This window comes from Didymella exigua (genome assembly GCF_010094145.1).
Source record: "Didymella exigua CBS 183.55 unplaced genomic scaffold M421scaffold_13, whole genome shotgun sequence".
Lineage (NCBI taxonomy): Eukaryota > Fungi > Ascomycota > Dothideomycetes > Pleosporales > Didymellaceae > Didymella > Didymella exigua.
In genome coordinates this window covers 604,975-616,667 of record NW_022984787.1, presented here as the reverse complement: position 1 = coordinate 616,667, position 11,693 = coordinate 604,975, and the positions used below count along the sequence as shown (strand labels likewise).

The window sequence follows — 11,693 nt, the reverse complement described above, 5'->3', positions numbered from 1 at the left end:
TGTGGGACCCCTCGTATTCCAGTCTTTTCAGGACGACCCCTTGTACTCGTGTTGTGGTGGGGTTGCACATGTGGAAAGCGCGGGCTCAGGCTCTAGCAGAGATAAACATTCTGCTCTCCACAGAGAAGGCCCCACGTCTTGCAGAGTCAGGAATCCACTTGCAAATGCTGTACCTGCCAAGTGCAGCCAGTGCAAGCGTCGATATGGAATGTTATGATGGATGCTGCAAGCGTTGTACTGTGTAGACAAGCACTCCCGTCGACGATCTCAGGTCTCCTGCGAAAAGGAATGAGCAGCTTTGCTGACGACCGATGACGACCAGGCTTGTGTCTGATGCAAGGGTGCAACGTGCCGTCCACGTTTTCTGCGGCACCAGCGCAAACCTCCGCGCCTCTCAGAGTCGTGAGTGCGTTCCACAGGGTGGGAGCGTTGCGATTGGCAGGTGGCTGTTCTTGTACAATGCTGACTGCATGCCTGGAATGGGTCGCCACAAGGACGTTACGCCAAAACGGGTCGTGTCCAGAGTTGAGAAAACGGCGCTGCAGCAGTCGAAACCTGGTTGTTGCTGGTGTTTGAGAGGCTGGAGAGGCTGCTGTGCGAGCCCGCTGGCTGCTTTGAGATGAGCGGTTGCACAGACGACCGCTCTGGACAGCGGGTGCAGAAAGGACAGCTGTCTGCGTGTTGGGCGAGGAAACGTCTTGCAATATCAAAGACACATTCCAGTGGCCGTACCATTATTACACGCAGATGAATGCGGCCGTGACAAAGAAGTCGTGCAAACCCCTCACCGTGGTCCTCTTTGAGACCTTTGTCTTTGCAGCGGGGTGGCTCCTGCTGCGTTACGAGACAGACTGATGCACACGATGCTGCTGCTACTGCTGTGGCGGCGACGTACGCGCTTGGTACCATGGCATGTCTCGGACGGGTCTGCCGGCGGCGTCATGCCTCTGGCCCACGCATTCTTCTGGCTGGCTGCAGAGTGAGACGTGCCGCATCACCACGATATCGACATGCATCGCTGATTCTGCTGTCTCGCCCTGCACGCTCCGTAGACACAGAAAGCTGCTGCACCGGCCACCATGTACTTCGTACCATTCCACGGCCCCTCCAGCTCGCGAGTCATGCATCCCCTGTGTACGCTGTCGGCGGTACTAGCACGCTCGGCACACGACCCACACGTCTCACGACCAGACAGGGGGCGGCTGGACTGGCTGCACTCCGCCCTGTGCACGCTGCACGCTGCCAGGGATGCCTCGTGGGCGCCGCCATAGCCAAGTCGTTCTTATTCCCACGGGCGTGTGCGTGCATGCCGCCATGTGTCTCGCGCTGGCACTAGGGCGCCGCTGCGGTCTAGCGGGCGTGTGCCTTTGTCAGGACTGCGTGCGCTTTAGCCCACGGCCGGCGGGCGCCTTCTAAGATGTCTTACGAGGGCGGTGTGGCAGACGCAGACACTGTGGTCACGGACCCCCCAGGACTGTCGCGCGGCCAATCCTTGCTAGAGTACCCACTCTCTCGCCCTTCGTCAGACTGCGACGACTCTCCGCGACCATCCTGCCTCTAACGGCAATGCCCTTGACGACTCCATTTCTGCCGCTGACTGTCTCTGCCGCCTCGCTTTCTTCCTCTAGTTCCTCCCACACTGGCGAGCAGCTAGACCCCGGCCGTGACAGCGACGAGCTCCAGCTGCGATTTGACCTTGAAGCCCTATCTGCTGTATCTGAGGCCTCCGCAACCACCAGGCCCGCCTCGACCGCTCCGCCTGCCGCCCGCAGCTCCAGCCGGCGACTCACCTTCACCCGCTTTCCGCTTCTGCGAAAAGGCAGCCGCGAGCTCACCAGGGCCACCTCCGGCCACTTCAGAGGCAGTAGCATTTCGGCCGCCGCCCCGCCTTCCCGCGCCGACTCTCCTTTCTTCTCGACAGGTGCCCCCAAGGCCTCCAGGACCTCGTTTGCGCGTGGCCGCACCGAACCGCCCGCCTCTGATCTCTCGAGCGCACGCGAGCCGTCTGCCCCTGCCAGCGTCCGCTCCGGCAGTGGAGAAGAGCCAGGAAACACATCAGGACCAGCAAGTCTGCCGCAGGCAGCGCACGCCGGCAAGATGCATCAGACCAGCTCGAGACTGCTGCGTATGACCGACGATGAGCGGCCGTATACGAGGGTGAGTGCTCCAGTGTCTCCTACGCCTTTCAGCGCCGCCAAACAGACGTCAATGCGCAGAACAGGCTGGATTGTCTAGCGACACTCGAGGTCTTCAAAAGCTGTACGCAGGACGCCATTCGCCTGCAATTACACCCGTCGCACTGCTGGTCATGTCGAAACGAGCTGGTAGTTGGGGCAACAAACTCGAGTGTTGGCTGCACCACCACAGCCGAACACGTTTTGACTAGCTTGGCTTTCCACGTGGGAGCCACGATCTCGAGCACGCTGCTACTGACGTCCACGCTGATCTCGCTGCACATGCTGACTATATTGAGCTATTGCTGACAGTCACGGTAGGACTTCACGGACCTCTTCGCTACCCTCATGGTCTCCCTCCCCCTCACACCCCACCGTGTCCGCTTCCGGATGATCGACTACACGTTCACCTCAGATGAGGCCATCACCAACCTCGGATCCCTCAAGTTCTCCCAGTCCAATCGCATGCCTGACCCCAAGGACTCATCGCGTGTCGTCACAACCACCACCACCACCTTCTCCATGGCGAAAGAAATGGCCCGTTCTGTCTGCCAAAAGTTCCTGGAAGCCAAGTTCATCGAGTCCGTTGAAGGCAAGACCGACTTCACAAACAAGAGCTCCGTCTGGCAATTGACGCCCAAGGGCATTCACATCCTGGAGCGCTTCTGCACCCGCAACGGAATCCAGTCTGCCCACGTCAAGGCCGTCATTGAGTCCAATCGCAACCCTCACCTTCTAGTTATCCTTGAGCGCAACACAGAGAACGACAAGCTGCACCATGATGAACAGACAGTCGAGATCCTCTTCCGCCGCTTCATTGGCACTACTGCAAATGAGATTCAGTCTGACTCTGATTCAATACACGAGTTCTCAAAGTGCGACGTTGGCGTTAAGCTCGTCAAGCACCGACCTACCTCCAGCCGTCAGTACGAGTACACCTTCAACGGCCGCAACGCTGCCCAGTGGCTAATGGACTGCACCACAATGGTTGATCCGCGCGAGTCGATAGAGATAGGTTCTCTCTTCTTGCAGCTCAAGTTGATCGCCCCCGTAGATGCTCGCATCCCTGAACACACCTTCCAGCCTGTGAAGCAGGTTCAGTACTACGTTACCCCACACGGCGAGCGCATCGCTGGATGGAGCCTCGAGGAAGTCCCTTCAAGCGCAGAAGCCATTGCAGCAAAGAGCCGTGATGGTATGGCTCGTGACTCGAACAGCAATCGTACTAACGTCATCATCCGCAACCCGTCATGGCGCCTTCTCTACCGCGAGTTTCTGAAGGAGACCATGTGTGAGGAGAACTTGTCCTTCTACCTTGAGGTCCAGGAGTTCCACAGACAGTACCGTGTTGCTATCAGCGACAAGGGCGACAATAAGGTTGAGACCATTCGTGAGACTCTTGCCGCTGCCTATGGTCTCTACAACGCTTTCTTGGCACCTGGGTCACCGAACGAGCTCAATATCGACCACAGCCTGCGCACACAGCTTGCCACTAGGATGACGCGTGCTGTCGGTGACGACGCTGCCATGTTGCAGAGCCTCAACGAGGTTGCAACTTTGTTTGACAAGGCGCAAAACTCGATCTTCAAGCTCATGTCTAGCGTAAGTCCATCCACTACGAGCTCTCTAGACCTTCACTGACATCCGAGCAGGACTCTGTGCCCAAGTTCGTCAAGCACCCCAAGTACGCTCCCCAGCTCCGCGGTCTCGATGCCGCAGCTGCCTCGTCCTACGCTGCCCTCCCTGCCGGCTCTCGGTGAAGGACAGCGACGTCTCTACCGATTTTCTTCATCACCTGACGATTTGCTTCACCATCTTGGACGTGTTCCTCGGACCGATGCATTATTCCCCATCTTTCTCGGTGCATTCTCATAGACTTCTGGCGTTTCCGGATCGGACAAAAACATCAGCATATGGCGGGCGACTGGTTTCTTCTAATTCCCTCGGCTCCGGATTTGCGGCAGGTTTTTCTGACCCGCCATCCTAACTATCCGGTTTCCACGCTCGCACGACCTTTCTTAACAACACCTGCCAAGTTTGCGGACTTTGGCTATTCTGAGTTTGGAGATTTTTAAAGTTGGCTACGCGAAAGCAAAGCACCTTCTGGATATCTCATTCGAGTCTTGTCAAATGACTTTGGGCCCATACGGGGCATATAGATGGCAGCGGTGGACTCTACGACTTCGAGAATGGAAACACCTAGCACGCTTACGCTTTGGCTTTGGCCCATCGCGAGGGCATGTGGATGTATAGGACGATTGCACAGGATCTACTTTCTTCCAATCGAGGGAAAGATGACATTCGGTACACTCGGCTGTACTTCCTAATCACAGGGCACCCGGCACCTAGCTGTCAGTGTACCTCAGTGCTCAATAGAAAGATTCATGACAACATTCCTCCATCCATCTGCAAGTCGTTACTCAGACGTACCCACCTCTGACGCAATATAATTGCATTTAATGCAGTCCATGTCCTTACTGCGTATTGACCGCGGCCACGCGTCAAACCGGCATTGTCGGCAACCTTGTAGTGCCCTTTTAAAACCGCTCCTTCATTCAACAGTCATGCACCTCACAGAAATTTCTGATGTCGTTCGGCGTCTCTCCGCGATCTATATCCAAAACGGTATCCCCCCGATGCGAAAGTTCACACTACCCCCACCATTAACACCGTGCCGTGCCCAAGAAAAGAAGTACCTACGCGTGCACCATGGATGCGCCCGTCGCAGGACCGACGTAGCGCGCAGACTTGCGAACTTACACGGAACACGTCGGACCTCGGACTTGATTCCTTCGTGTGAGCTTCGAGACAGCGTCAAAACAGGTAACAGCCATGCAGCGCGCTGTGAGTCGCCAGTCGGGCCGGCTCAGCATTGTGCTCACTTGCGCTCAGGAAGACTCTCATCTCCGACCACACCACGTACCTGAGTAGTCCTCGCTGCTACGTTGCTAGCTCTGGCAGAATAGTCATTGGTGCTGAGTCCGGTAGCAGCACCTACTGTCAAGACTTCTTGGTGCAAAAGTGCCCTGCCGACGCTTCGCGAGACGGGGCGAGCGAGTAGTTCAGGAGGAGTTCACTCCGCAACACTAGATAGGCACGGAGACTAACGGGCAAGTGTAGACCCGCGTATTGCACATTGTCGGTATTATGGCTCCGATGTGAGAAGAAAATTCTCTGTGTCGAAGTATGTGACTACACGTGTGCGATTGGGTATCGTTTTCAGGGGTCAGAAGGTGAGGCTGAGAATCGTGATGGTGGCGTGAGGTAGGCGCAACGTGGTGGTTTGACGATGCGAAACAGACTTTACGGTTCGCGGAAGGATCGCGAGAATACTGTTCTAAGATTGCGGGGAAACACTGAGGTTGTTCTACCCGTTCCTGCGTTCAGCGAGTCTTTTTTGTTTGGTGGGTTGCGTAGGGCGGCATGATGCCCAAACAATCCGGCGGGTGTTGTTTGTCAAGCCTTCCAACGTCCAACGGTGTCTTCGGGTCCGCAAATAGTTTGCTACTGCTGAATATGATGAGGGCACGACGTCTGGGCAGAGGGTCCAGTATGCTTTGGATTGTTGCACCGTTCATGGCGCATTTCGCCCGTCGACTCCATATCTAGACTGCCCTGGTAAAGAGGTCCTTGTACCCTTGGAGATCAAAGTGGGCCGTCAGCAGTTAACGCCGCTAAAGATCGTTCGCTGAACTGACCTTTTCGGAGGAGATAACCAAGGACTCCCTTTCCAGGCAGCCATGTGAAAACGTCACAGGATCTACACGTGTGAGCTGCCAAAACGCCGTGCACAAGTATCTTTTACCGAATCCCACCGCGGCTCTGCCAAGTACGCGATAAGGTTCTTAGACAGAGCTTGCAGACGATGCGGCATGGCTGGCCGCCGTCCGCAACTCGTGGCAAACATGCACATGCGCTGTTTTTTGTACCTAGTTGGCAAGATTAAATGTGGGCTTAGACTTTGCGGGAAGCATGGAGGGGCCAGTTGGCAGAAAGTCCCGAAGGTTTGGATCGTAATCGTGTCTCCGGATTACCCTGGATGTGCGGTCCGATGTATATTTCATGCACGACAGTTCGCGGAGGACGGCACGCGGGGTTGCAATTTGGAATTAAACCCGTACTTGCTTGCTGGTATATTGCTTGAGCCAACTTCCGCATACGAAGGCCTCGACGGATCTTTCGGCGTGTCTGTGAATGTCACCTTGTGGTTATGTCGCAGCAATGGAAGTACTGCTACGGTACTACCTAGCCGATCAGGCATTGTACTACGCAAACTTGCAGCATGCTAATGGGCTCCGGGAAGCGCAAAACATCAGGCGCATCGAATAAGCCGAATAGGTAAGCGACATCAACTTTGTTTCACGGTCAGAGCGACTGCAGATGATTATTGGGGACAGAGGGTTACATGACCGAGTCAAGGGAACTTGTGCAAGACATCGTACGATCTTCGGCAAGGTTCAAAGCAGATGTGACATATTTTTTTGATATTCTACAAGCAATGTAAGAAGGTGAAGCGAAGGAAATCGGGTTAAGGTTTCCGCTCGGAGATTCGAGAATGATTGACATGATGTGCTTCGGAGTTTATACCGATCACTTGGGTGAGGATAGCCACGTGACTACGTGATAGAGAAAGCGCGATAAGGCGCGCCCTGAGTCAGAGCTTTGCCTTTGTTTGGGGCAGCGCGTTGGACTCAACAACCAGGCAGACGCGAATGCGGCGTCGTTACCTGCTATAATACCCCTTTTGCTTTTGCTTTACACGACGTCTTGTATATCGTCGATTGCGCTTCGTATACACCCAGCCACAATGGGCCCTCCACCTGGGGTAAGTAGCCTCTGTTTGCTTACTGGGCCCGCATTGCGAGCGCGTCGATTCGAAACTCGTTCACCGCAAGTTCGAAGTCAAAGCACCCCGCAAATTGAGACGACTGTGATGATGTCATGGCAAAAAGCTAACATCCATTGCAGAGCCAAGTCGCTCCTCTACCCTCGAACCTACCCTTCCGGCTCGTCAGCAAAACAATAGGGCAGGGCGCATATGCTTCGTCGGTTCGACCTAAGCATATCTCACAAGACATACTGACAGATATTCAAAGCATACGCAAAGCTGTACCCCACGACAAGCCGAAGCCCGTCATCGCGATCAAGTTCATCAACAAAGAGCATGCATTCAAGCAGGGCCGCCTCTCGCCGAAGCAGATTAAGATGGAAATAGTCTTGCATCAGCACCTCGGCAAGCACCAGAACATTGTACACCTCCTCGGCTCAGGAGAAGACGCATTATGGACATGGATAGCCATGGAGCTTGCAGACGGCGGTGACCTGTTCGACAAGATCGAGGCCGATGAGGGCGTAGGAGAAGACATTGCACACTTCTATTTCTGTCAGCTGATCAACGCCGTTGGGTACATGCACTCGAAAGGGATTGCACACCGCGACATCAAGCCTGAAAATGTGCTGCTGAGCGCTGAGGGAGATCTTAAGCTCAGTGACTTTGGACTTGCAGCTCTGTTCAAGAAGGATGGCAAAGCGCGGTTGTGCAACACTGTATGCGGTTCACCGCCGTACATTGCTCCTGAGATCGTCAGCGGCAGGAGAAGCAAGAGAGCAGATATGCTGGATGTTGGCTACCACGCAAATGTATGCGATATCTGGAGTTGTGGTGTTGTGCTGTTCGTCCTACTCGTCGGTAACACGCCATGGGACGAGCCTACAATGCGCAGCGAAGAGTTCAAGGAGTACGTTGAGACAAACGGACAGACAACGGACGAACTTTGGGAGCTGGTACCTCCTGAAGTCACCCCGTTGCTTCGCGGGATGTTGAAGCTCGACTCTGCATCAAGATTCACGCTCGACGACATCCGGAGGCATCCTTGGTTTAGAAAGCCGAACGTCTACTTGTCTTCGAATGGTACCAATGCCAATCCTGTAGGTATGGCTACGCAGATGCTGTCCCAACTACGCATCGACTTCGCACGAGGGCCGACTCAGTCCCAGCGAGGCTTCTCACAAGACGAGGACGCCATGGAAATCGACGCATCTCCCAGGCGCTCGAGCGCAAATCCAGCGAACGCAGTCCACATGCTGTCCTCCACACAGCCGGAGACCCCAGTAGGTGAGTCTGTCTTCGACTGGGAGCGTCCACCTCGACTGGCTTCCTACGATAGCGTACCAGCTTCTCGGCCCATGGGTGACGACCAACGGCCAGCCTACCAGTCACAAACGGTCAGCTCGACTCCCTTCATGTCTCAACTCCCACCATCCACACAAGACATGCTGTCTCAGGATCCTGGAATGGCACAGTTTAGTTCAACACCGCAGGTTCCGCTCACCCTCACGCAGATGGCACGCAGATTTGCCGATGTTATGCCGTCGTATTCGCTCGCACGTTTCATCTCGCCGCACGCGCTTTCTTTCCTTATCCCGCTTCTGCTCGAGGCTTTGCATGGACTCGGCGTGCCACCACCAGTTTTCACCGAGAGTCAGATCGCGCGGTGTGAGCTGGATGAGAGTGCTAGCATCAGAGTCAAGATGGCCGATGGACGGCGGCAAGGCTTGAACGGACATATTGTGATAGAGAAAGCGGTATACTATGGCATGGCGTACTGTGAGGTGAGGTTTGTCAAAGCCAGTGGCGATCCTCTTGAGTGGAGGAGATTCTTTAAAAATGTTGTAATATTGGTCGGCGAAGTCGTCTTGAGGCCTAGCTAGGACATGGTCTTGAGTATGTACGTAATGATAATAACATGCAAGACACACATACAATGCGATACCGAGTCAGATGAGGCTTTCCACTATGCAAAGCCAATTGTCGAGAGTGAAGTCAAAGTTCGCTTGAGGCTGACGTAATTGATGCACTTCATTCGATCCGCTACCGCGAATGGCATCTTAAGCAGCAAATCATCACATTTTGATACATGCTTGACTATATAGTCATCGTGAAGTGGCGCTGAAGGCGGCTTCGTTTCCTTGTATCATGTATTCGTGTAAGAGTATACACCGGGGTCCACACACCATCGATCTGTTGTCGTCACCCCTTGAGCACGTCTGTCGACTCGTCTTTTGGTGCTGTATCAAGCAGGTACTAGGGGGCGACGTATAGTGTCTTTGCATGTCACAGTTTGCATCACAAAGTCATCGGGAAGAACACTGTGAGCCCAGCTTGCGCCGAGATGAAACCCGAATCCATTCGAAAGCCGCCCATAGTACCAATATCACCGCCAGGGCCTTGCAGGACACGCCCATCACCAACACCTTAAGGAGTGGATATTGACGTCAACTACGAAGGATAATATCTATCGACCCACTATCCCACCATGATTCGTATAGAGAAAGATAGCAGCACCTTGCTAAACGCGCCCATCCCCAACATCTGCGACTGCGACGATACTGGGTGGCTATTGACACGCTTCACGAAGAACGCCGTCTATCGATCGATCATCTTGCCAATGGAATCGATCTACTACACATGCACCATCTTTGGGTGCTGTAATCTATCTACGTGAGAAGGAACGGCTCTGCCAGCACCGAACCTGAACGGATATTTTCGCTTTCACAGCGAGTCATTTGGGGACGAACGCCAACCTTTGAGAAGAGGACGACTCTGCCAGCATCGGACCTAGGTGGATGATTACGCTGTAACACCTGCGGACCGTTTTAGGTGACGGACAACTTGTCGGGAGTGGTGGCTGTCGTCGAGAGACCTGGGAAGCCCACGAGCCGGTCGTGATGGTTACTCAGCAACCGACACCGCTGTCGCGGCGCGGCCTCGGCTCGTTCTTGTTGAAAGAATCCAGTGCCCGTTGCTGGAACTGGATGGGCTTCCCTGCCCAGAGCTGGAGGTATTCGAACTCGATGGTGAGTTCTTGGCCGGGCGAGCAGTTGACGTAGGTGGGCCTGTCGAACTTGCCCGAAGCCAGGGTGGTCTGGTCAGCTACCACAAAGTAGCGGCGGTGGTACCACTGCTTGGCAACGATACCCTGACCCCCCCAGCTCGTACAGCACCGGATCTTGGCGAGCCGGACCCCGTTTTCATCTCTCCACTCCTCGGTGATGACGAAAGGGTGGTTCCACGGCTGGCCGAAGCTGGCCGCGTCCTTGTGGACGCGGCTGATCACAGGGACCTCTTGCTCCTCGGGCAGCTTGACTACCCGGCCGGGAATGCACTCAGGCCTTGGTGGTGGTGGAGGAGGCAAGGGACCGGCGTTGGCGCGCCAGTTGCGGCTTTGGCCTGCCTTGGAGGCAGCAGGAGAGTAGCTGGTAGTGCAAGGCGTGGGGTCGGTCGAGGTGCGACCCCACGAAGATGTGCCAGAGCTGGTAGGGCGGAGAGAAGGAGAGGAAGCTGCGGGGCGGAGAGAAGGGGAGGAAGTTGCGGGGTGGAGAGAAGGAGAGGAAGTTGCGGGGCGGAAAGAAGGAGAGGAAATTGCGGGGCGGAGAGAAGGAGATGAAGTTGCGGGGCGGAGAGAAGGAGAGAAAGTTGCGGGGCGGAGAGAAGGAGAGGAAGTTGCGGGGCGGAGAGAAGGCGAGTAAGTGCCGGGAACAGAGAAGGTGAAGGCGTTGTTCTGCATCTTGCCTGTGGTGCTAACATGTATTGAGTGATGGTAATTGATGATGGGAATTGATAATAGTGATTGATGATGGCTTTGATGAGCATGATATTGAAGAATGAGGATAGAGACTGGTGTGTTTTGAGATGAGAGAACAGAAGAGAGAGTGGGTCGGGGGCCAGCCTTTTAAATGTTCCTGCTGAGAGAAACGGTAGGCATTGGCTTCCACTGTACGATGCCTTTACAGACTACCATCAGCGAAAGATTTCTTGAAATCTCAGCATCTCCTCACAGGATCATGGGACATCTGGATGGGAAGCTAGTCTCGGATAGAAGTGAGTATTGACAGTTCAGAATTCGGCACTGCCACCTTGTAGAGTAGGTGTTAATTCGGATCAGCATCTCTTCAATTGGTAAGCTAGCACTTTTTATCTGTACCGAGGGACTGAAGGACGATTGCTTGTTGAGATACCAACAGGAAGACTCAACATCTGCTGTAGTTGCTCAAGCTGTGGCTAAAGTACCATGGGATGTTGACGGAGTTGTCTTGTAGACGTTTGCAAGATATACGAAGAGTTTTCTTGCGTTTTGTAGCAGTCGTACCATGGAAGTTGCTCAGTGAGGGCATCTACCATCTCCACGAAACGCTGAAGATCGTTAAAGTGATGTCGAACATCACAGACGGAAGTAGTATGGAACGATTGACTTTACTGAGTACCAAGCCTGGAGAAAAGAGTTGGGGAAGCAGTATTAATGGATGGGGACCAGAGTGGGAAGAGCTACGAAGGACCAAGCAAGAGATGACCTAGCAGCGAAATAGGGGCAAGAATGCTTCAAGTACTTGCAGAATTCTTTCTGTAAAACTCCAATGAGCCTCAACATGATCGAGACGACATGAAAATTTCGATCATTCACGCAGCTTATTCTTCTTTTCTCGAACAAATTACTCATACGTACATGCTGTCAGGCCAAT

General features: G+C 54.3%; 5 protein-coding genes across 5 annotated transcripts; 3 read left to right on the top strand and 2 right to left on the bottom strand.

Annotated features, from left to right (window-relative positions):
• Window positions 1-27: 27 nt before the first annotated feature.
• Window positions 28-1,016, bottom strand: M421DRAFT_92393 (uncharacterized protein; the record flags this gene model as incomplete). Its single annotated transcript, XM_033598032.1, has 3 exons — window positions 28-173; window positions 239-697; window positions 896-1,016. The coding sequence occupies 3 exons, from the start codon at window positions 1,014-1,016 to the stop codon at window positions 28-30; spliced, it is 726 nt and encodes a 241-aa protein (XP_033448943.1).
• A 694-nt stretch (window positions 1,017-1,710) lies between these two features.
• On the top strand, window positions 1,711-3,904 carry M421DRAFT_39781 (RGS-domain-containing protein; the record flags this gene model as incomplete). Its single annotated transcript, XM_033590147.1, has 3 exons — window positions 1,711-2,157; window positions 2,496-3,776; window positions 3,827-3,904. Coding segments are annotated over 3 exons (1,806 nt in total), but the record flags the coding sequence as incomplete, so codon positions are not given.
• Window positions 3,905-4,441: 537 nt separating this feature from the next.
• On the top strand, window positions 4,442-5,329 carry M421DRAFT_152752 (uncharacterized protein). The gene has a single exon (XM_033587594.1). It carries the CDS (start codon window positions 4,634-4,636, stop codon window positions 5,099-5,101), a length of 468 nt encoding a protein of 155 aa, XP_033448941.1. The 5' UTR covers window positions 4,442-4,633; the 3' UTR covers window positions 5,102-5,329.
• A 1,652-nt stretch (window positions 5,330-6,981) lies between these two features.
• Window positions 6,982-8,885, top strand: M421DRAFT_100973 (serine/threonine-protein kinase Chk1; the record flags this gene model as incomplete). The annotated part of the gene is made up of 3 exons (XM_033586584.1): window positions 6,982-6,999; window positions 7,143-7,219; window positions 7,271-8,885. 3 exons carry the CDS (start codon window positions 6,982-6,984, stop codon window positions 8,883-8,885), a joined length of 1,710 nt encoding a protein of 569 aa, XP_033448940.1.
• Window positions 8,886-9,910: 1,025 nt separating this feature from the next.
• On the bottom strand, window positions 9,911-10,741 carry M421DRAFT_5147 (uncharacterized protein; the record flags this gene model as incomplete). Its single annotated transcript, XM_033594931.1, has 1 exon — window positions 9,911-10,741. One exon carries the CDS (start codon window positions 10,739-10,741, stop codon window positions 9,911-9,913), a length of 831 nt encoding a protein of 276 aa, XP_033448939.1.
• Between the last annotated feature and the right edge of the window lie 952 nt (window positions 10,742-11,693).